Source organism: Chroicocephalus ridibundus, chromosome 6 (assembly GCF_963924245.1).
Source record: "Chroicocephalus ridibundus chromosome 6, bChrRid1.1, whole genome shotgun sequence".
NCBI lineage: Eukaryota > Metazoa > Chordata > Aves > Charadriiformes > Laridae > Chroicocephalus > Chroicocephalus ridibundus.
The window spans coordinates 5,105,643-5,130,010 of NC_086289.1; the positions used below are offsets into that span (position 1 = coordinate 5,105,643).

The 24,368-nt window shown below is 38.0% G+C and overlaps 2 protein-coding genes across 5 annotated transcripts in view; one reads left to right on the forward strand and one right to left on the reverse strand.

The window, feature by feature from the left end:
* On the reverse strand, nt 1–21,762 carry ACADSB (acyl-CoA dehydrogenase short/branched chain). The gene is made up of 13 exons (XM_063338329.1): nt 21,737–21,762; nt 19,676–19,945; nt 19,362–19,590; nt 14,784–14,943; nt 13,762–13,862; nt 12,772–12,978; nt 12,141–12,311; nt 9,701–9,826; nt 9,213–9,305; nt 6,521–6,610; nt 4,821–4,958; nt 4,029–4,128; nt 1–3,333 (listed from the first exon to the last, which is right to left on the reverse strand). Exons 1-13 carry the CDS (start codon nt 21,760–21,762, stop codon nt 3,263–3,265), a joined length of 1,782 nt encoding a protein of 593 aa, XP_063194399.1. The 3' UTR covers nt 1–3,262.
* The window catches only part of IKZF5 (IKAROS family zinc finger 5), a 14,504-nt gene continuing 9,613 nt past the window's right edge, over nt 19,478–24,368 (forward strand). For 3 of the 4 annotated variants that reach the window (XM_063340006.1, XM_063340008.1, XM_063340009.1), the window contains exons 1-5: nt 19,478–19,560; nt 21,048–21,113; nt 22,007–22,089; nt 22,392–22,555; nt 22,842–23,024. In XM_063340006.1, the coding sequence (XP_063196076.1) occupies nt 22,423–22,555; nt 22,842–23,024 (316 nt within the window). In that variant the 5' untranslated portion in view covers nt 19,478–19,560; nt 21,048–21,113; nt 22,007–22,089; nt 22,392–22,422. Of the gene's footprint in view, nt 19,561–19,581; nt 19,950–21,047; nt 21,114–22,006; nt 22,090–22,391; nt 22,556–22,841; nt 23,025–24,368 lie in introns of those variants that run through there. The other variant, XM_063340007.1, reaches the window with a different exon arrangement.

Here is a 24,368-nt window from a genome sequence, read left to right on the forward strand (position 1 = left end):
TAGAAAACATATAAAATGTTGTATTTGAGTATTTCCCAAGTAGCAATTAAACCTTTCTGTGAAAATCTGCCTCAGACCTTTATTACAAACCAGAATAATACTGAAGAAACTTGACAGATGATATACTCATTCTCTCCCAGTACAAAAATGGCAAGATCTGGGAAAAGTTTTAAATGACAGATTATTAGAGAACCATCACCCGATATAGAAGATTGACATTTGACTTGATACAATGCTAAACTCAGGCACTTATTAATACATTCTCAATACAGGTCTTTTCTTCTAACCAGGGAAACCCAAATGCAACACTTGATACCTAAAATGCTGTTTCAGACTAGATTGACTGGTCTGACTAAGGGCATATAAAAGGAAAACTCACCAATACAAATACTTGTTGTGTATAAAGCAGCTTTGAGTCCTGTCATCAGCACAGAAAGCCTCACAGCGTTCACAACGCCAGCTCTGTGGCCCTACACCTACTGGTGTGGCCAGCCACCATCAACAATCCTGTGCCCACAGTGCCAAATGCAGACGTGCAATTTATGACAATTCATAAACGCCTGTCCCAAACTGAACAGGGGCTGGAGAGCACAGGCAGCTCTTAAGAGCTCCTGGACAACGGCGCGGTAATTTTATTACTAAACCAACGTCTGCATTAGTGCAGCAATGGAATCAGACTGAAGGGGATGAAACAAGTTAACTCTTCCCAGAGCCAGCAACCAGAATACCTAATGCTCTCCACAGCGGTACGTGCCCCTTTAAAACAACGATGAAAGAAACTCAGTGGTTATAATTCATTTGTGCGCATATTGCTCCACAGAATTTTGTCGACAAAAAAAAATACAATACATACATTCAGTACATACAGAATACAGCATATAGGACTGAGACACGTGAAATATTTACAGCTATAACATTAGTTAAAGGCTTGACCTTGCTTTTCTGAGAAGAACTGTTGAGTAGCTGACGAGGCCGTTCAGATTGTTTCCTGGAGTATGGCACCCAAGTTCAGGCTGAAGGAAATCACATTATTTTGATTTTTTTTTTCTGATTATTTTTTCAAAGGGATGCCTGACACAGTTCTACACAAAGAGACAGTCCTTTTACATAATCCTGGATATCCAGCCCTTAACAGTCCTTCAAAGAGCTCTGCACTTTCCTCCATAAGGAGTTTGCTTTTAGCACTATATTAAATCAGTTAAGTCTTGTTATTCACTTCTTAGCCTCTCGCGAAACTACAGAAGCCAAGCTAAGATAGTAACTCAAACAAGGAGACCTACCAAACAGTACGAATCAAGACCTGATGTCTGCTGACACTCATGTTAGCAAAGCAGGCTAAACTGCAGCAGCTAAAGACTGCATCTCACATAAGCACAACTCATCGTATTCATCAATGTTAACTCAAGCATTTTGTAGTATGGTTATGATTATTTTAGACTATGACAGACTATTGTGAGCAGAATAACTGTAGTTAACTGTTGCGGTGTCTGTAGTCTTTATTCTAGTCCAACACTCTCCCCAGCTGTTTCAGTTTAGCTAAACAAAAGCCTGCAAGCAACCCGAAATGCATTAATAATAATAATAATAATAACAGCAGCAGCAGCAATAATAATGTAGCTATGACAAACCTTCAGAAATTATCTAGTCTACCCTCCTACTCTTATATTTTTCAAAATCTCAAAGCTGTTGATCAAACTGATAAGGGAGGTGCTTTTTTTTATTGGCGTAAGGATAACTACCACATTAATTCTTTGCCTATCAAGAGGCAAAATATGTATGTGGGGGAGACATTCACTAAAGTAGTTACTTCCCTTTGAAGCTCACAGCAAGTCAGAATACTTTTTAATAGTGCTTTTCGCCCTTGCTTGTTGCTTTGTATAAGGCACTGCAGTCTGCTTGTTTTACAAAATTGTATTTGTTAAGTGTCACTTACCCTAGTTTTGCTAGAAAATCCTTTAGGCGTCTCAGACTGTAGCAATCTCAGCTGCACTCAAAGTGAATAATCAGTGACTAGCAAGCTTTAAAAATGAGATTCTTTTAAGTCAGCCAAAACCAGAAACCAAATCTTTCCCTCCCAAAACCACTTGAAACAAATTGCCAATTACAGCAATTATAATAATTTTTCATACATTAAGCTTTCAGTCTCTTGATTCTTGGTCAATTAGTTCTCCAGCACTGAAGAGTTTTCTGCAGTAAATAAAATGTCTACTTTTAAAGCAAACAGAGAGGGATAAAAAAGCAAATACTTCTCACCCCCCCACACCCCTTCTCTCTCTCTCTCTCAAAAGGAGAAAAACTTTCCTCATTTTGTAGGGAACCTCTAACTTCCACGAGTGAGTTTCCCAAGCTTCAAATTAACAGTCCCTCCCTAACTCCCAGGAAGGCTCTGAGGATTAAAGTTTGTAAAATGCACTGAACATGGAAAGGCCACTGTGATGTAGTATCACAGCATGCCTATTACCTAGCTTGTACCTCTGTCTTTTTGCAGAACTACTAGAGCTTTTTTAACCCCATTTCACAAAGATTTCAACTCAACCTCTTACGAAAGGAGAACTATAAATAGCCTCTTAGATTAAAACCCTTAACAGCTGAGAAGGCTAGAAAGGGAGGTAGATATTATCCACCTTTCAGTACTACAAATTGGGGCTGGAAGGGCTTAATTACCAAGATATACTTAAGAACACACTAAGGGCTGCTATAAAAATTACTCCAATTACAGCAGCTCCACACACATCGCTCCACCTGGGAGAGAGGAAACCATCACTTCTGTCTCTTTCCACATACCTCTCCTACGCCCCATGCTAATAAAGGGCATCACGACCAAACAGCAGCTTCACACCATGCAACAGTTCTGCTGCACGGGCAGAGTCCCTTCTCCCAGATGGCTTAACAGAACCGTTCACGTCCCGCAAACCAAGGATTTGGCTGCTTTTGTTTTCACTTTGAAATCTCAAGGTGGAGATACACTGTTTGCATAACCTACGGCAACAAAATAATTTCAGACAATACATTAGCTTACAAGTGTCTCAGGCAGAAAGAGATACTTTTAACCCATAGTTTGGATTTGAACATGAAATTCATGATTTCACATGAACCGCATGCTCACTGTCCTGAAACGGTGAATTCATTCATGGTTTTCCTTACGATTTTGTCTGTGATGTTGTATTCTTATTTATGATTTTTACAGTTATAAATAAATGTGTAATTCACAATGAGTGTTCAGTGAAACAATTCCTGTTAACAGTCAGAAGTCCTTATGGTTTCAGTACTCCTGTGCTAAGCTTTTTGCAATGGTGCTCAACTGGATATTTGAAGTTCCTTCATATATTGTACCTGAAAGCAGAAGAAAATAAATCAGAGAACTAGTAAAGCACAGCAAGTACATGAAGAGAGACCAAGATATTCTAACAGTCCAGTTAGACCATTTAGAATTATGAAGTGAAGCTTTACTGAGCAAATTCTAGAAACGGAATTATTATTTACATAAATGTTCATATTTTGTTATCTGCAACAATAAAAATACTCTTCTACTGTTACAACATAATGACAAGGCTCTTTCCTGAAAAGCAATTCCTAAATAACCAACAAAAATTAAGTATTTACAAATGCTATCAGCAATAAAAGTCAAAGGGTAATTTGTTAGAAATGTTAAACTGTCAGGTACAAGGATTATCCTGGTGAAAAAGGAAGTCCTGAAAATAAAACTCCGCATAGATTCAGATCTTAAAGGCAAAGAAAGTATTTTCAGTTTTTTTGAACTGGAATTTTCTTAATAGAATGGGACGCAGTGTGTGTGTCTGTATTTTATTGGTGTATCTAATGAAACAGTTTAACTAGCCTTACATACAAAGGTGTTTATACCAAAAGTTTTAGTTTTACATTTCATATCTCAGCCTTTGAATCCGTGTTGATTACGGTCTCTCATAAAAAATATATTAAAAAAAAATTTTAAAAAAGCCAGTCATTCATCCCCAAACTTTACAACTACTAGTGCTACAAGAAATACTTGTTAAGAAACTATCACTCACCTATCTTGCAGTCACGATAGTACTTTTCTATTGGGTAATTTTTTGTGAATCCAACACCACCCATCCATTCAATACATTTACTAGTTGTCAGTGTTGCAACCTATGAGAATAGTTTCAGAGTTACAATTTCAGAATTCAACTTCATGCCGGTGGTTGTAACTTTTATTCTTTGTAGCTACTTGAAGTGAAAACAAAACAGTAATTAAAGCAGTTACTAGAGCAAGTGGGAAGAGGAAGTACTGATATTTTTGTATTCATTTTCTTTATGCAAGTTATTTTAGAATAAAAGTGACATTTTTCTAAATCAGAGGACATCAAGAATTCACTAACTGTTATTGCAATAGTTCATATGCTGCACTGTGAAAGACGAGCAGCGGTTAGCAAGACAGCAACTACCAAGGGGCAGAAGCAATCCAGTTTGGAAACATAGTAAGACTCGCAGTTGTGACCAGCAGAGTTGAAATGGTCACAAATGGAGTCTCATCATGCCATTTCTCCAGCCACATAAAGAGAATTCTGAGAAAGTTAAATCTCTCTAGATGAGGGAAAAATACTAATTCACTTTCTCTTTTAATGTTGTTGCTTGTTTTTTAAAATTTTATTTAGGGGTGTGAACAGTATATTCTTTGATGGCCTACTTTACATTCTATACACGGACTGAGAACGAGAAACAAGGTCAACGTACCTCCACAGATCTCACAGCAAAACATGAATTCAAAGTTATACATTCAGTAACAGAAGAAACGTTTAAACAGCAGTGAAATAGATCCACCGCATAAAGATGCGGGTTACCTCAGCAGCGTAGTATTTGGCCATGCTTGCCTCCTTTATGAATGGCCTTCCTGTTTCCGCAAGACGGGCTGCGTTGTAGGTCAGCAATCTCGCCGCCTCCAGCTGCGTGGCCACCTGAGCTATCTGATGTTGCATCCCCTGAAACAGGCACGAAGCAAGTCAGGCAGAACCAGTACCTAGTACTCAGCTGGAATTTCTAGGAAGAACCATTCTTTTCACCAGGGAACATACCTACACTGTAAAATAAAAATACAACATCTGGATGGACTAGTACTTCTGCACATCTCTGCCTTTATGACATCAACGTTGGAGAACCTCTGGGCCACCAAAGTCCTTCTAGGAATCACAGTCCCATTCTCTCCTTCCCTCTTCTTGGATTCAGGAGTATGGGGGAACTATTTGCCTGATCGGCTGGACAGGAGGGTTCTACATGAACCTATCTGCACCCATGAATAGCAAGGAAAGTTTCAGCCAAATCTTCATGTTCTCTTCAGCACCACAGAGACATGGGTAGGTCAAAGCTGTATTTTTATTTTGCAGCTCTTTATTGAGAACATTCATACTCAACAAGTCTAGTTCCCGGATGAGCTTAACCAAGAAAGACTTGAAAAAAGTACCTCAAATAAAGTGGAGAACTAGCAAGGTGACAACCACTTCTTCCCATGCCCCGTAGCCATGAGAGAAGAGTTAGAAGCAGCATAGAAGTATAGAGGACATGACTGATGAATGGATTCAAAGGGAAGGAAAAAGGTGATGGAGCTCACATCTAAATGGTAGGTATTACAGAAGAATAGGTTTATTTAAGGAGACTCAAACATTATGATGACTGAAAATGAACATTTAGTAGCCTAACTTGCTCCTAAAACACAATGAAATATTTCAGTTTGCTAATACTGCTCCCTAAAATTTGCAAAAATATATATGCAGGTCAAAATAACAAAATGATTTGGCAATTAAAAATTCCATTTCCCATTCAAAAGACGCAGTTCCAATCATTTCCTAGATATCTGTGGGTGCTTCCTAAAATTTGTATAAATTATGAGTAGTACTAATGTTCCTTCTCTTCAGACGAGATGTAGGTTTCTTTTAACAAGAAAATTACTATAGTAATTACAATTATATATCTTCCTTATTAAACTATACATCATTTTTGCAACAGTCTTTTTCATTTTAAGATACAGATATTATCATGAAAACTAAATGTCTTTGTATAGCACAGGAAATCTAATAATTCAATCAGTTTTCCTCATCTTTTTATAATTTCTAGTGTCTCCAGAAAAAGGCCTTCCCCTGCACCTCATGAAAGGCTATAAAAACTGAAACACATTCAACATACTATGATATTAAAATTGGAAGAGTATTGGGTTCCATGTGTATTATTTTCAAAGGCAGTGAATACAGTATCAAGCAAAAGGAGTTCTGCTAATAACGTTTTGAAGTTTTAAATTATTTATATGGTACTTGCAAAGGAACATAGCACCAAAGGTATATATTTCACATGGCAGATGAATGCTCATCTGACATTCTTTTGAAAAATTCTCAAATATTGAGAAGTAGAGACATGACACAAGATGGAGCACAAATTATGCAAATCAGATGACTCATTTTACTGACATCATCTACTCACAGTAGTTACTACTACTGTGGTAAATACTATTTTCTTGGAGGAAAGTTCCCATGTGTTGTTCATTAACAAGTACCTGGAAATCAAATACGCTTTTCCCAAACTGGACTCTCTCCTTTGTATAGGGAATTGTATGGTCAAAACACCCCTGAGCCAGTCCCAACATCTGTAAGAAATAAGACATACTGAGGTGAGTTAGGACAAAAAAAAAAATAAAAGAAATAAATCAAACTTTGAGGAGAAACTTTCTTACTAAAGGCAAAATATGTGTGAAAAGACTATCACTAATTTTTGAACAAAACTTATGGGTCAATTGTGGTTGTGCAAATATTAAGTGTTTCTGGGAATTCTTAATTACATAGGAAATATACTGTAAACTAAAGATCTATAGATCTACGTTACACAATTAAAGGAAAAATAATTTGAATGATTATTCAAAGCTATTTTCATAATAAAAATAATTTCTAATTTTATAGAAGACTTAGCAGTATAGAAGAACTAGCAATTTATTTCACAAGTTAGAAAATGAATATACTGGAAGGAGAGATAACGTTTGTTCCAGCATTTTCTAGAAAAAAAACAACTCAACATAACAATTTTAGAAGATCCATTGTCTTTTTACACATTCTTTTCACTCGGCAGCAAGGACAGAAAAACACAATTGTTATCTTGGAGGATAACATCTGTGAAAACTACATATAAACATTTATAAAGAAGTAACTCAAATCTACCTTAGTGTCTGATTTGTTAGCTTAAAGAAACATTATGAAATTTGGAAAGTAAACTAGTTTCACGTTAGTTTAACTACCAAATTTTGAGAAGTGTATTCCATTCCAAACAAGATACTAAAGAAAGGATCCTATCTTTCATATATCTTGTCATACATAGTTATTAGTAAAGATCAGTTCGTTTCGCTATATAACTACCATCCATCTGAATGTATTCTATCAACCTAGTTTCTTTCCTAGGAAAAATAAAGATAGGAAATTAAATTAGGGGAAGCATCAAACAAGGCGGGGGGGGGAATAAAAGGGAAATGAATGGCCTGAAGAACTATCAAAAAGCAAGGTAACATTATATGGTAAAATTAGAATCTCATAAAACTTTTTTAAGTCAAGACGGGCTGCTACAACGTGGCAGTCAGCTGTCACATCGAGCAGCTTATGTCAAACTACTTCTAATGATGTACAACAGTGTATGGGTATTTTGGATAGACCTACATATTAAGCTGAAAGCCAAGGGCTCCAAGAAAATAAAAACATGACTCTGGCTGGGTTCAGACACCTACCTACTCCTTAATCATTTAAGATTCTAGGAAAAAAAAAAACAAAACACAATACACAGGAAAATGAGTATGTGGGGGGAAAAAACCATAAGAAAATAATACAGTCTGCTGCTAATCAGCTGTATCCCCCAATTTGTTGCCTTCTTGCATAAACTCACATAGACGAACCAAGTATACCAACTTCAGCATCTGTAGCAATATATGCAGCCACCTTGCACTAAAACTATCTGAAACTGTTTTCACAGCCACAATAACACTTTATAAGATGTTCATTATCTTTTAAAACTATTACTACTGAAAAACTAAATTCAATACTACAGGGCTTTAGAACTGCTGTTCTTGTACATTCAAGTACATTTTTCTTAATTTGAAGGTGCCAAGAAAGTAGTGACTAAGATATAACAACTACCTGACCTTAACTTTTAATTAGGTTATAAGTGTAACTTGGAGTAATTAAGAGTAAAATCCAGACCATGTATTCTACTGCCAGAGCCTTTACATTATTTATATCTCTGGGAAAAATAGGGCCCACAGCCCTAGTTTTTAAATGTCATATCAGACAAAGTTTAATCACAGATAATATTTAGAAATGACGGAAAAGCCAACCCGTTTAGCAGCATAGTATACTGCCATGTGGAAAGTCTAAACTTCATGAGGATTATTACTTCTGGTCTGTTTGCAACTAGGGCAAATGATAAGGGAGATCAGTAATACAAACACATTACACCCTACACAGCATAACTACATCCACAACAAAGTAGAAACAAAGAAAAGATTACTTTCAGAAGTAAATTAAAAAGATAAAAACTTGCCATAAGTCATTTTATTATAGGGCTGATCCTGATTTCCACTGAAATCAGCAGCAATCTGAGATCCAAACTGAGTTTACAACAAAATACAACATTCTCAAATAACTCCAAGGTCAGCAAATATTTTTCCCTAAGATGACATAAGGTCCAATTTTCAAATGCAACAATGAATTAGGACACTTCTGCTATTAAAAAAAAAATCATATTTATTTTAAAAAGAAGTTGACTTTTAAGTTGTTGGGAAAACATCAATTATCATAAGGTCACATTTGGCAATGCTACACAATCACAGTTAGAAGCATTAATATTATACATTTCAGTTGTGTTATATTTTCCAAAGCTAGTCTTCTTTGTAAAATAAATTTGCATAATAGAAGAAAAAAATGTTGATATATTTCAGTAGCAATAAGTTAACCACCAAAGACAAACTAATTGCCATTTAATGTTTTCTAAATCTATTGCTTATGTCACTGAAGGAGAATTTTACCATTTACAGTTGTTTCAATATTTTTCTGTAACTTAGATACAGGAATAGTGACATCTAGTGGCAATTTAGGTTCTAATAAAGTATTTTCTAAATGGTTTATTTGTATTAGCTTTAAATATTTTCTGAATTTCAATCCAAATTCAAAGTTGTATACTGATTGTATTCAGAATTAAACAAAATTACCCACCTGTGCAGCAATACCTATTCTGCCAGTATTTAGCATTCCAATTGCATACTTATAGCCTTGTCCAACCTGCCCCAGGATATTGGTCTCGGGAACCTAAAGAATAAAACCACTCAGTTATTTCTCTTCTACTCTGCTTTGCAACTGCTAGTAGGGTTCATGGGTGAATCAGTGTAAATGTTTTATTTAATGTTCCTCATAAGTGAAGGCACAAAACATAAATCAGACATTTGATTCCTAGAATATCTGATTAATCACTTCCTGATACATGTGATTATAAACTGATGACTGAGAAAAACTAACAAAATTCAAGAAACCCAATCCCCCTCAGACTTCTGTGAAAGAACAGGGAGGAAAAAGTTAAAATATGCCAAACAATCAGTATGTCTAAGAAAAATATAATGGGAATTTAGTTAACATTCCTTCCCTATATGTGGTCCAGTTCCAATTATACACAAATTATGCTTCAATAAGTAAACAACTTATAATACCTTAACATTTTCAAATGTTACGGGGCAGGTAGAAGACGCTCTGATTCCAAGCTTGTCCTCCTTCTTCCCTACATGTAGTCCCTCTGTGTCACGATCTACTATGAAGCATGTAATTCCCCTGTATCCCTAGGGCGAATTAAAAAATAATCAAGAACTGTTTTTTATACTAATATCACCAAATGGCAGTCAAAACATCTCATTCCAATACTGAAACTTTACAACTGCTTAGTATTATATTACTAAATAAAACACCGGCACCGTCATCTATTCCCTCTATGTCTGCTATTTATGGTTTAACAAAGGCCAGAGATATCTTTCTATTAAAATATTCCATGTGGAAAACATAATCGGAACAACCTTAAAAGTTCTGTTGATAAGACAGGGGACTGGTATTATGTAAGTGAAACAGACGGGACTGTGCTACTTGTCTATACTGGAAATCACTGGGAAAGCAAGTTATTGCTGTGCAGTGAAGTTACTGCTTGCTGTTGGAACATACATCCCAGTCAAACAACGGACTGCAAGAAGACACCAGGTATCTTTAGACTAAAGTGGTTGAACGAATAATGAGTCTAAACCCATCTGTCAGACGATTCTATAGGATGCAGGATTTTATTCAGGCCCAATTACTTCAGCTACCTTTCCTCATGGAATGCTGCATATATACTCTTCCTTTTAAGGTTATCCAAAGTAAGAGCACTGAGACTGGCAGCACTGGGAACTGTGCTTGAATATTCGAAGTGCAGCATAACTGTAAGTATTATAACAGACCTAATCTAACACCCAGAATTGGTGCCCACATTCTCCTTCTGATTCCAGTTTGCAGAACACTGATATCACTGCCTCATCACTTTAGAGAGGTAGTGGGAATATAATTAATAAAGCAGTCTGAAATCATTATGATGGTTGCTCTTAAAAAGCTCAAAGAGTTGATTTGGTGTTCAGATAATGATCTGGACAGGACACTAAATAACGCATGTGACAACACGTAGATCGTATAGCCAATCTAAATCCTGGCATCTCCTACATACGGGCTTACAATCTTCACATCTTTGAATTTTTGAACTATATTCTTGAGGTACAGAACGGTGATTCCTGATAGCTGTCACTTTCTTTTTCCCCTCTGTGTAATTCTTATTCCCAGCTCTCCCTCCTTTCCAGCACTCATTCTTGCTGCCCCAGCTAAAACGGCAGCAGTGTCTCTTATGCAGCATACTACAAGGTCCATGAGACAGAAACACGAGGTGTTCCTGACCATGTTCCCACCTCTCGCTGCCCCTAACGCCCACAGCACCTCTCTCACTAAGAGGGTGACACTGAGAGGCAGAAAGAGTCCTGTGATTCTTCTGGAAGAGTCACCTCTTATTGAAGAGGTGGCTGGTGCTTCAATCTCACCTCCATGACAGCCCATCTCACCGAACAGGGGCTGCTAGTGCAGAGCGTCCATTTCAGTACACAATTCTACACTGGTCTGTTTTCTCATTTATACTGACATCAACTGTTATTTAATCTTTGAGCAGCATTGACTTTTAATCTCCTTCTTGAATATTTAAAAGCAAATTTTTAACTTTAAGCACACAATGTATTATATATTTCTAAAACGTTACACTAACGCAGAAACAACTCCAGATTACACAGCAAAGCACAGCAGTTAACAAATACAGAAACTGGCTTATCAAACATATTTTGATATTTCATTGTATGTTGTGCTCAATTCACCCACCAGCTTGTGAAGAAATTAACAAAAATTCAGAAAGTGACATGATGTTTAACTGTTTGATATAATAAAAGAAAACCCCCTCTTCTTATTTAGTCAAAACCTGAAATTTTGATTTAAAAAAAAATACCTTCAAGTTAAAAATTTAAGAGATACTGGAAGTAGTTTAAAAAAAGAAATAAAAATTTTAAACTATTGAGTTTTGTATTTGATTATCACTCTACTGTATTGGCATAGTACATTTTAAAGCCTCCAGTTGACTTTTTTGAATCTACTACCTATACGCAAATTGATGGCAAAACTTGAAACACACATATTCAGCTATGTATTTTTTACCTGAGCATAATTTGCTAATGTATTCTTCTTAGTTTTCCTGTACATGTAGCCTAAGCTCTATTTTGCCTTTTAACAACAGCAACTTGTCAGTTCAGCCAGAAGGGCTGGAAAGACTACCTGTTCTTCTGTTACTCAGAATAATACCAATGCATGCTGTGCTCTTCATCTAAGCAATTACGATGCTGACATTTTTATTTTCCCTGGTGGGAGGAATTTATTAAATTGCTCAGCAAGTTCTCAATTTTGTTGGGAAATATTTTTAAAGGTTTGCCGTCAGCTAGGAAAAAGTTCAAAGAATATTAACCTTTAACATCAAATTATTAATAGAATAACAGTTTCATATATCATCAGCTGTCACTGAAACGCAACTATTCTTTAGCAACTTACTAAGGACGGATCTGTATTTGCCATCACAAAGAAAACTCCCGCATGTTCTGCTAAGCTAATCCACATCTTTGAGCCATTGATGATGTAGTAGTCTCCTTTCTTTTCAGCCCGAGTCTTCAAAGAAAAAGCATCACTGCCAGATCCAGCCTCCGAAAGACAGAAACTGCCTATCTGTCAATTGAAGGGAAAATTCATTTTCATTTTTACTGTACATATAGGCACAACATATAAAAAATTCTGCAACAAAAACAGTTCTAAAGAAGCTTAAGCCTCTTAAATTCAAACATTTTAACTGATTGCATCAAAGTAACTTAAGTTTCAGATATGGAGCTGAAGAATAGAAACGCTATGTAATCACGTCTCTCAAAGTCAACTACTTCAAAGTTCTTTTCCACAGTAAATTAAATTTTAATGAAACTAATAAGCACCTTTCCACTTTTACCTCTCAGCTACTGATGACAGGGCATATCTATATCACCACAGATCTCAGCTCTAACCAGTGCTTCAAAGTTCACACGTATTTTCCAATGTTGCAGCCACCCATTTAGTTACTGAAAAAAACCCACACCACTAACATTACTCAACTATTAAAAATTATATTATAGTTTAGTAAAGTGAGAATTTGACTCACTGTATCTTTAGCCACTCTGGGCAAGTAAGTTCTCTTTTGTTCTTCTGTTCCATATGTGGTAAACAACTTATTTGTTAGTGTATTTTGGAGTTCACATAGAAGAGCTACAGCTGGATCAACTTTGGCCAATTCTTCTACCACCAATATGATTGAAAAAAATGAAGCTCCAGTTCCTCCATATTCTTCCCCAAGATCAATACTCATCAGCTGCAATATAAAACACACGAATATATCAATCTGCTGGTTCCTTTCAACAACTTTTTAGTTCAAGATGGTACTTAAAAGATTAAAATGAAAATGACAGAATGTAAGTATTTCCATATCCTTCCCCAAAGACTTGTTTTCCTTCAATACTCTTAACAAACTAACAGTTCTTCACAGAAGTTGATACTCAATTCATGCAAGAATTCATGCAGTATACAGGCCGATCATCACCCTAATTTAATTACATTTTCCAGAACCATGGCAATCTCAATAGAATTCTAGTATTTAGTGTGTTGTTGTATAAAATGATATTCTAAACACATGCAAGCTTTAGGTTTGATAGCAGGAAAGGCTAAAATTGAAGCCAGGAATGATCAACAGGATATCTGCAAAACAAGTCCTTGTGATTGGCCAGTAAGAGCATAAAGGACTCCTGATACACTTTTCCAGCAACACTTACCAAAGTGATGCTAGTTCTAGTATTCTATGCAATTATGCTTATCAAATTAAAAAAAAATTTAAAAAGGGCAGGGGGAGGAAGACAAGGAACTCAAAGATAAGATGAAGAATGTGGTATGGGAGAGGGAGAGATGGAAAGAACATTACAGTAAAAGATGGAGAAGAAAGTTGCCTTGCGGTTGGTAAACCCAATATCTGTAGTGATTCCTTAATTCATTCAAATTATATCCCTCAATCTCTTAATCTAAAAATCTGGAAAGTGCACTGCTAGAGATTCATAAAATGACATCACTTTCTGAATAAAAGATTAAGTAAAAGTGTACAGACCCCTTGTTCAAACAATCCCTGTATTATAGAGTCTTCCATTTTCGAATTCTCATCCATTTTTTGCACCAAAGGTGCAACTCGTTCCTGAGCAAATTTTGTCACTGTAATGAAGAGAAGAAAGACAACGTGTAAGTATTCCAATACTCTCCTTGAAGATCAATATAACAGTCATGTGGTACTTCTGACAGGTTATGCGTGTATTCCCTGACTCTCCTAGACAAGTTAATAAAAGGACAAATTGGTGCCCAAGTGAAACAAGGTGATGTGCCACCAGGCTCAATTATAATTGCTTTCTGAACTCAGCTTCAACTCTCTAAACCAAAACAAATACTTCCTATAAATTCAGAAACTTTGAAAACATCTCAGCAACACTTACATAACATTGGTTGACTAAAAAAAATTATAGAAAATATTTCTAATACATCCCTTATTTGGTTAGCTGTATCACATTTCTTTATAAATGAAACTTGTTTGGGAAGATGTTCTCAGGCTTTAATGTGTGTTATTCTGAATGCACAAAATCCTATAAGACTGCTCCTGTTTCTTTTATAAGCTCTCTCCCAGATGTGCAGTTTCTCACTCTTTCACCTTTGCTCTGAGGATCCCTTCTGAAACACGGTCTTCTTCATGCAGGCCTGGCTGCATGGCAGACACTCACATCACATCTGTCACTGTTCTGGGTATACTTGAAATCTCCAAAAACCAGCTGTAGCCAAACTAAACACTTCAGAAAGGGAAGGAGTCAATGCCAGGCAACTACACTTCTGTGACAGCAACAGTTTTAAACAACTAATATTTATGCAGAGTAAACTGGACTGTGGTATGTGGAACTGTGCTATGGTAACGTGGAAAAAAAGCATTACATTTCTCTCTTGTGAGCTAAAGCAGTTTTAAAATCAAGCACAATCCCACACAGCAATCTCAACATTTAACTAGAAATAAAGAATGAAAGAAAATTTTTAAGCTAAAATTTCACTTTTAGTTTGACATTTCTGAGTTTTAACCACACAGATAATAGGTACCCATATTTTTCAGCATTTTCTCCTCTTCGGTGAATGTTTGAAGCGGGGCACAGACAACTCCATCACCGGCTAGATTTGGCTTAAGTTCTGATTTGGAGGATCTAAAGACACATGGAGAAGCCCTCCAAGGAGCCAAGTACAATGGCAAATTTCTTTTCAGCTGTTGACAATAAACACAGAACATCAGAACAGTTAATAGAACTTGCATTTGTAGACAGACGACAATACACATTATTACCCAGTGCTTTTATTCAGGAATGAACAGGAAATACAATTTACATTCAATGTCTAGTTTGAAGGGTTTTGAGAAGATATAACACCCACCCTCCCAGTGTCCTAAAATAATATGTCCTTTAATTACTCTTCTTTTAACCCTAAGCAATTTTCTTTCAGGAAGTTTGCTAACACAATATTTTTTCACAAAGTATTCAGAAATATTAATTTTAGTCCATTTTAGTGTTTACAGCAAATAAACCCTGCTGATAGTATTTATTTTTATAGATCATTTTGTAAGCCTGCTGCAATAGTAGTAAGTGTATATTTCGTTAGAATTAATCTCCTCATTAACAAATATGATAACAGTAAATGTAAAATAGACATACAAATGTTCTTACAGAAGAACAGTCAACTTTTAATGGTAGACAGCTTTCTCCCTGACTTTCTAGGGGCCAGTAACTCTCAATTCTAAAGCAATCTGATAGCATTTCACCTGGATTATTGGTATTTTGCTGTGAAAGGGTGTACCTTTAACAGCACTGTGGATTTTTGTGTTCCGAGTTCTTATCCACCACTTCATGATTTTCAGAGTGAACACGCGTTTCATAGATGAAGCCCTGGCATTTGACTGTGTCTGTGTAGTTAATTTCTATATAATTAGTTTAAATCCTATAGTAAGTATGTTGATAGTACTACGTAACAAATAATTACTCTATCTTATTTGGTTGATTTATTAAAAAAGTACAGGAAGGAACTAAAATTGAGTAATTTATGCTTAACATCTCCCAATTCATCCATGACATACAATAATTCCAAACGACATCAAGAAGCATTAGTTATCCAACCAAGAGAGTGGAGGAACATCCTACTATAGGGGAGTAGTATTAAGCACATGTGGCAAAAGTCACAAAAATTAACAGAACAGACAGTGGCTTTTGGGAGCAAGCTACACACAGTGATTGTCAGGTGGGTGGACATGGATAATGTGACAAGTACTTGGTTTGCACCTTGGAGAACTATATTTAGTGTTCAAAGACTTACTCAAGTAGGTAACAGCAGGTGTTGGAAAGGAACACGTTTGGTTTGAAAGTTAATATACCTTCTAACCACAGAATAATTTCTTAGGGTTTTAAAAAAAATTAGCATAATGAATATGATCTGGCTCAAAATGTAACAGGCTAACAGTAGCTAAACTGCTGCAAAACGTATTCCTGAAAAGCAATATTCAAAAAAAGCATAGTTTGACTGACTGATTTCAAAAGAGGCAAGACAAAAAAATGGCTTTGCTCTTACAGCTCCCAAACTCCAACATATTCTGTGGCTAAGACCTATAGATCAGTTCTTTGCTACAGATATTCATCCCCATTGCTATGTCAGTCTAAAGCGTGGAGATATTAATGTCTTACTGAGACAACTGCTGACAGAAGCCCCCAGTAGAGACACAGCTGTGCAATAAAAATAATGTATGTACAAGCAGATGCCTGCCAACACACATTTTTGCCAGCACACACTCCTAACCCCACAGTGAGCAGACCAACTGACTGTGCCATAACCAGGCTGCTGTTTAGCTCACAGAATGCAGGACAATTTTGCAATGCATACTGTGATAGCAGCATTCCTCAAAAAATGGCAGAAACTTTGGGGTCAGGAAGTAAAAATTCCTTTGATCCTTCTAATAATTCACTCTCTCTCATGTTGGCTTCCAACACCTGTCATCTCCCTGGCTGAAGAACTGATGGACTCCTTTTCTCTTAGAGACAAGATGCACAAGTCTATTACGGTAAGGAAACTCTGACTTCAGCACAACTGGTCATGCACAACGAAAAATAATAATCATAAGAAGTGGCAATATAGAAAACAAATATTGCTGTGAACATTCAATGTTCACTCACATTCAACACCTCTGGTCATGTAAAACAAATACTGACTAGTGGGGCTAATTCATGAATACAAAGTTCGGATGACCAACAATAGCTGCAACACTTTCAAATGAAGACTAAATTACTGGAGTCACTGTAGGTCTTAATGGAAAAAAAAAAAAGAAAGAGTTGCTTTAATAGAGATAAAATCCAAGGCAACCATGTTCTGGAAGCTGTCAGTCAGGAATAGATTATTTACAGAACATCCAGCTATGGTAGGGTCACTCAACACCCAGATGTGCAAGACTACTAAACATCCACCTGCATAAGTCCATACTCTTAATAAGGTCTGAGAAGGAAAAACATAAATATAGATACATACACACATATATTTAACACAGTATGCTTCCTGAGTAGTCATACCATTACAAATCACACACACATCCTGCTTCTTCCACTACTTTATTTCCAAGTAAAAAGAAAAGTGCATTTTTCTTTCATGGCGGCATAACCAAAGATGAATCACTGAGAATATTTCACCAGTACTGACCAAGAGCTGTCAGGAAAAATGCACGGTGCCTTTTTAAAAACACAAAGCTTTTGGAAAAGCTGCAAGTAGGTACACTCAGTAGGCAATAAGCCAGTACTGTTGAAACAAGAACAGGTGGTACTCTGGGATCACTTCTACATTTGTTTGATAGCACCTGACACTTGGATGTAGAATTATCGACCACGTAGGTGAACACATCACTAAATGCAGGCAGAAAGCTCTGCTGTGTCCAAAGCACGAAGTACAGATTTTGTAGACCACAGAAAATACACAGATTTTTCTCATGTGCTTTAATGAAAACAGAAAGCTGGACAAACTTGATTAACAGCAGCTCAGCAAGGTCAAGCACAAGTGTGCAGGGCTGTAATGGCTGAGGTGACCTGCCTGGCTAGCAAGTAGCTTTCAAACACGGTAAACAGCTCAGGGTTTGTTACAGGTTACAGCAGGCAACAATGCCAAAGGTTTTGAGAAAGTCAGTGCCCACAGTAACTCTCCCGTCACTTTGCCTCAGTAGAAACCACCCCAGGCTTTCCTCCTCCCCAGAGCTTTCACTTGAAGGATATCCCACTGCAACCAACCCACTTGAGAGCAGCAGAGAAAGGTGTCCTACCACACCAGGAGAAACAAAGGTAACCCTCAGCATACCTATGCAGACACAGTTTGATAAACGTTTGTCTGATACTTGATTGAGATGGCGCTACAGGACAAAAGGAATATTCATAACAAGGTTACCTTGTAAAGTCTTAAAACCAGTAGGATGGCCCCAAGGGCCAGGGCCTACGTTGGCAACACCCACACGCAGAGCAGCAACCTACAGGTATGCCAGAGTAACAGCACAGTGTAGAAATGATTCTTTATTTCAACCTTTAGATTTTTAAAAGAATATAATCAAGTCACCACATTATTGTTTGTATTTTTTTTCATGCAGCCATATAGTATTACTAACTTTCAGATGGTTATTTAAAGTCCGTGTACGTTACTCACATGCTTTGATACTGCTTCCCTGCTTTTTCTTTCCCCCTCTTTTTCTGTAGGTAAGGTAATGATTTACGCTGCTACAAGATTCAGACTGCTTGCCCTACTAAACATGTGCATTTGAAAACTAGTTTCTGGGTTGCTGATAACATTGATTTTTCTGTTTATCTCAATTGTTACCTCCACCTCAGCTCTTTAAAGATTAGTTCTTTTTCCGTCTGTTTGTTTTGCAATCTAAAATGAGCTTTTAATGCTGGCGGACCTGGCAGCAGCACTAAGATATAAACATAAAAAGGCCAAGGCAGTATATTTTGCAAAGCTCACTTTGCTTTCCTTGATGACTTCCCCTCCTGAACCTGCCCTAGCTGCCTTCCAGACAGCTCCCACTTCTCAGCAGAGAAGTTCCACCACAGGAAGCTTGCTTGATCTCCTTTACAGGGTTGGTTTTCTTTATTTCAATTGTCACAACGCACCCACAAGCTGCCACGAGAAGGTCCCAGGCCAGCACACCTTCTCACTCCGCACAGCAAGTAAACGAGTGTAGCATAAACCCAAATTCTCCGCTTGTTTCCTTTACCTTTTGATCACCCCTACAGTACCACAAGTCTGTCTAGGTAAGTAACGGAGACATCCAAGCACCTCAGCTACTGGAGCTGTGCTGCCTTCTCACAGGCCCATCAGCCACGGGCTGCCCCAACTACAAGCCCTTTCACAAGACTTGCTTTTCTTAGAAAGAAATTACCCAGTACCACCCTTCCGTACAAAAAAAAACCCCGCAAGACAGAAGAAGAGGGATTGCCGAACTCCCCCTCACTCCCTACAGTTCGCACCTGAAGCGGCCGAACAGACACCACAACCCGCCCGGCGGCCCCCCCGGCAGCCTTAACCGGCGGCGTAAGGTGAGGTAGGACCTCGCGCTGCCGGATCCCCAGACACTCCCTCAGCCGCCCCGCCACTCCCTGCATCACCCCACTTCACCTTCGCGCCGCTCCTCAGCCAGCCGGCCGCCGCCGCCGCCATCTTAACGCCCGCCCCCTCCCGGCCCCGCCCCGAGCCACCGCCCCCCGGGCGCGGTCTCGCGAGGCCGGGGTGGGCCGGGCCGGGCCGCGAGAGCGACAACAAACATGGCGGCGGCGGCGGAGGCAGCGGGCGGCGGTCGCGGCGCAGGGCGGAGGAGGTGAGTAGCGTCTTCTCCCCGCCGGCCTCCCTTCGTCGTGAGGGGGCTCAGTGGCAGCGCGGCCCGCGCTCCCCCCCCGGGGCGGCAGCGGTGGCTGTGACACGCCTGTCCCCACTGGGGCCTCCCTTTGGCGTGAGGGGGCCGGGTGGTGGGGGAGCAAGCTGAGGAGAGGGGACGCAGCGGCGGAGGTCTGTCGTGGCCGTGTCGCTCCTCGCCCACGCGTGAAGGTGGAGAGGGGTGGAGGAAAGGCGGTTTTGACACCGTCTGGCGTGGAGCGGGGGCGGCGGCGCGCCCGGCGGGTTCCGCGGCTGCTGACAGGTCGTGGGGCTCGGCCCGGCCGCCGCCAGCGCCGCGAATGATCTTCCCCTTCCCCGGCGCAAAACTCCTCGGTAAGGAGCAGGAAGGGCTTGGATAAAAGTTTGGGATCCGTCCTTCTTTGTGATGTTGATTTTAAGTCATTTGCACGGGAAAAGATGAGACTGGGGCAGAGTGATTCCTCCCCCTTCTCCCCCCTCCCCCCCCCTTGTTTTTTCCCCTTGATTCCTGAAAAGAAAACGAGATATATACATGTATACATTATAATTACTGCAGTAATGAGTTCTTACTGTGTGTCTTAAACTCTTAGTTTTACTGTGTCTGAACTGTTTTCTTTAGCAGATTTTTTCAGGTAAAATATTTATAACGCCTGTCATGCTAGCACATCCAGTGGTGCTTCTTAGACAACAAACTTAGTACACATCAGCGCCATAATTAATGTTAAATCCAGCAGTTGCGCCTGTGTCGCAAATGAATAACCAGTTTCCTACCCGTCAGTGTGTAAAGCTGGAGAAGATATATTTGTCTATGCAGAAAATGTTCTGTATAGGTAGAACTTGAGGGACATCTGGTGTGATCAGCCCAGGCAGGAGCAGGAAACACGAGCGGGTCTGCTCAGGTTTCTGATAATTCGAATTGCAATTACTCATTTGCAGTGGTGACATAGTAGGCATCTGATCTGTATCGTCCTTCCCTGAAAAGGAGAACTGCTGGTTTTATGTCTGTATAAAATCACAAAAGGTTCTTTTGTGCATACAAATGTAGAGGTTTGAGGCAGTGCTCAACCTACATTGACATTAAAAAAAAAGGAAAGATTAATGTTTTCAAATTAAACCGATGAGGTAGAGAAAGGAAGTTTTATGCAGTTGATCCCCAAAATAATGTCTTTTCCCCAGTCAGATTTTTAAAATATTGTGTCGTTTTCTCTAAAAATTAAATGTCATTATAAAAGTAATCAATCAAGTAATTTTTTGTGCCTTAAACAGAGAGATACACAGATTCCTCTGTGAAAACATGGACCTTTAACGTTTGATGTTGAACCTTTCAACATCAATTGTTATTTCTTATTATAATGTGGAGAAAGTTGGCCTGGTTAGGACTCTATATTACCTTGTCCCATTTCTCTTTTCCATATCTTTAATTCGTATTCTGATATCTTTGTTTCATTGCAGGAGACACCAACAAATGGAACACAAATTAACTTAAGCCTACATGAGGCTGGTGACACCTGAAAGAGGGTAGGCAAAATGGATATGTAAAGATGTGTTCAAAACTAACTTAATGTTGGTTAATAGTTAGTTAGATAATAATGATAATAGTTGAGCACACTTAGGTATGATGTGAAATAACATCCGGATGCCAAAAAATTAATTAACATTTGTGAATAGCTTTAAAAATATAGGAGAATGTTTAAATGTGGTCGTGAACTCAGGACTTGAGTTTTTGTAGGACACCTAATGTTTTGTTTAGTAGCTATTGGAAAACAAAAATAAATTCTTATTGAAAATGCAGCATCATTAATTATTTCTGATTATTATTATTCCTGCAGATTACAATGTGACTGACTGATTGCTCTCTTTCCAACTGTATCCTAGGTTCTGTCTTCACAAATTCATTGCGAATTGATACTTTAGCAGTCTGTCATTTACAGTCCCAGAAAAGAGCATGACCACTGACTTCTAGTGAATATTTTTATTATTTCAATGCAAAATAATGAAATGGATTAAGATTTTATGCAGGATAGGAAACGAAAATTTTGGGAGAACTATGAAATACTGTTTTCTGTAAGGCTTTTTCCATCTTTGCTAATCAGTGACATTCAGTTGGTTTCTCAATGTTACAGTTGCTGTAAGTGACTTACCCAACTCTGGGATTTTTTGGAGCCATGTATTCACAAGAGAAACTACTCAAATAATCAGTAAGACATAAGTGTCTTTCAGTGAGATACATGAAGGAATAGATGTGGTTTTTTAAAAGCTTTTGCTGGAAGTGTAATTGTTTTAATAAAACTTAGAGCAGTAGAGCATTAGAACCTCTGTTTCAAAACATGTATTTTTTCATCTTTCTTTTTTAAAACTCATGGGGGTTGGGAAGAATAATGGACTTACATTTCTTTTTTTTTTCCTTCCAGGGAAAGTGGACAAGCTGTGTCCTGTGCTTTCTATCCGACCTGTTTGGAGTATGTTTGCTACTTAGCAGGGAACTAAAATTCAGGTACGATCCATTAAAAAAACCCACAAACATGTTGACTTTGATTATTATGTCATTTTATGCGATCTGATATTGTTATATTACTGTTGCTGAAAACGGTTTCCCCAGTAATATGTATTTGGTGATCTTTAATGAATTAAAAATTCTAAAAATATTCTTATGGTTGTCAATTTGTGCATTGAGTCATGTCGTGTGATAAAAGTAATCCTTTATGTAAAAAAAAAAAAACACCAAAAACCCCATTGTTTTTAGAAATGCATTCAAATTCAGTGACACTTGTGGTTTGAAAATATTTTTCTTTCTAGGCACAAGAGGTTGTAAACATAAAGAGTGAATATGGGTGAAAAGAAGCCAGAACCTTTGGACTTTGTAAAAGATTTTCAGGAATATCTTACACAGCAGACTCACCATGTAAATATGATTTCTGGATCAGTTAGTGGAGACAAGGAAGCAGAGACTCTTCCAGGAGGTAAGCTAATTTCAGTGCTATCAAATCTTATTTTTTTGAGAATGACTGCACTGTTGACGTTCTGGATAATTATGCAGACTACTATAATTGTATGGAAGTATTTCTGATAGTCATTTTCATATCACAAAAGATGCGTACCTACCTTTGTTTTAACCAGGGCTTTTTCTTGTCGTTCTGTATGTTTAAAGACCAAGGGCATACAGAAGCAAAAGGTATTTGGCATATTCTCACAGCACAATAGGATCCCACTGTTCATGGATTGAAAACTCTGTTGCATTATTCACAGCTGGGACAGAAGGTGATCAGAATGGTCTGGATCATCCTTCTGTTGAAGTTTCACTGGATGAAAACTCAGGAATGTTAGTGGATGGGTTTGAAAGGACATTTGATGGAAAGTTAAAGTGTCGATACTGCAACTATGCCAGCAAAGGAACAGCACGGCTCATAGAGCATATCCGAATTCATACAGGTATGAAATATTCTGCAGTGCTTCCCTGTGAGGCATTGTGGTATTAACTCAATGTTATATTTGCATGTGAGAAGTTAGCATCTGCAAGCAGGGTGATAGTTCTTAAAACTATTCAACAATTAGAACTGGCTTTTGGGTGTGGGTTTTTTTTTTAATAGACTACTTTTTTAAAGGTGTGCCATGTACCTATTTAAATTATGCAGATTTCTACTTATATTTTTATTGCAGACTACTGAGTCTGAAGTAACTATAAATTGGAGTATATAGCATGAAAGCATCAGTGTAAATTGAAGGGCCCTAACCATAACTTATAGTTTTTCCTTGCTAATCAGAAAAGTGAAAAATGTACATCCTGCCACTTGGAAATTTATAGGGCCTTTTCTTCCTCTGTTGTTTAGCTATGAAAATATTCCTGTTTTGTACTTCCACAGGTAGAATGTTGTACAAAACATAGTAATAAGAATAAAGGTTTCTTATTGGTAGAATATTCAAACATGAGGGCATATTATCAAATAAGTGATTAATAACAGTAATGAAAATAAAGAATACTTACTGTGGCTTGTTTAAGAGTATTTGCCACTGTTGGGTTTATAAAGCTGAAAAGCAAAACTTGCAATAAAGATTAGAATATCCTAAATCGTTCGTGGAGTCAGCTCCAACTTCTGAGTAAATGAGAGAAAACAAACGAAAGGTCCTTGTGAAGTCTGACTTTGCTGCGTGCCGAGTATGTTACACCGATACAGAAGACTTTATGGCTATTAACTAGAGTAATAAGAAAACCAATTGTGTTCTGCAAGGAATAGAAGTTTTTACAGGTTTCCAGTCTGGTACAGATTGTCCCAAGACTTTAAGTCTGTCATTTCAGTGGTCTTGGGTGGGTGGCATTCTGGGACTCACTTCAAAGCAAACACATTGTTGTAATTTGGACGTGATTGTAACTCTCCTTGGGTATGTTTATTGTTGGTCAAGATTCTCACTTTGCTGTGAACTGTGAATTCTACATAGTAACTCCCAGGATGTCTTTTGAGGGAGTCAGTGCTCCTTGCACTGGCCCCGCAGTGTTGGCTTGTTTCAACGAGGTGTAATGGGATCGTAAATGGCATCCAACTAGAAATCAAAGAGTTCTGAGGTTTAGACTCTGAAGATTTTGTAAATTCTTCTCTTGTGATACCGTGAGCTACCTCTGTGTGTAGCTGTTGCTGTTTTCATATTCCCAGTGGAAATTTTGTGAAGTTTCAATAATGTATAAAATGCTGTGGCTTGTGTACCTGCAGTTGACGCTACATTAATGCTATGGCTTGCTGCAGAACTGCAAAGCAGCAATGTGTTTTGGAGCATTTTTTT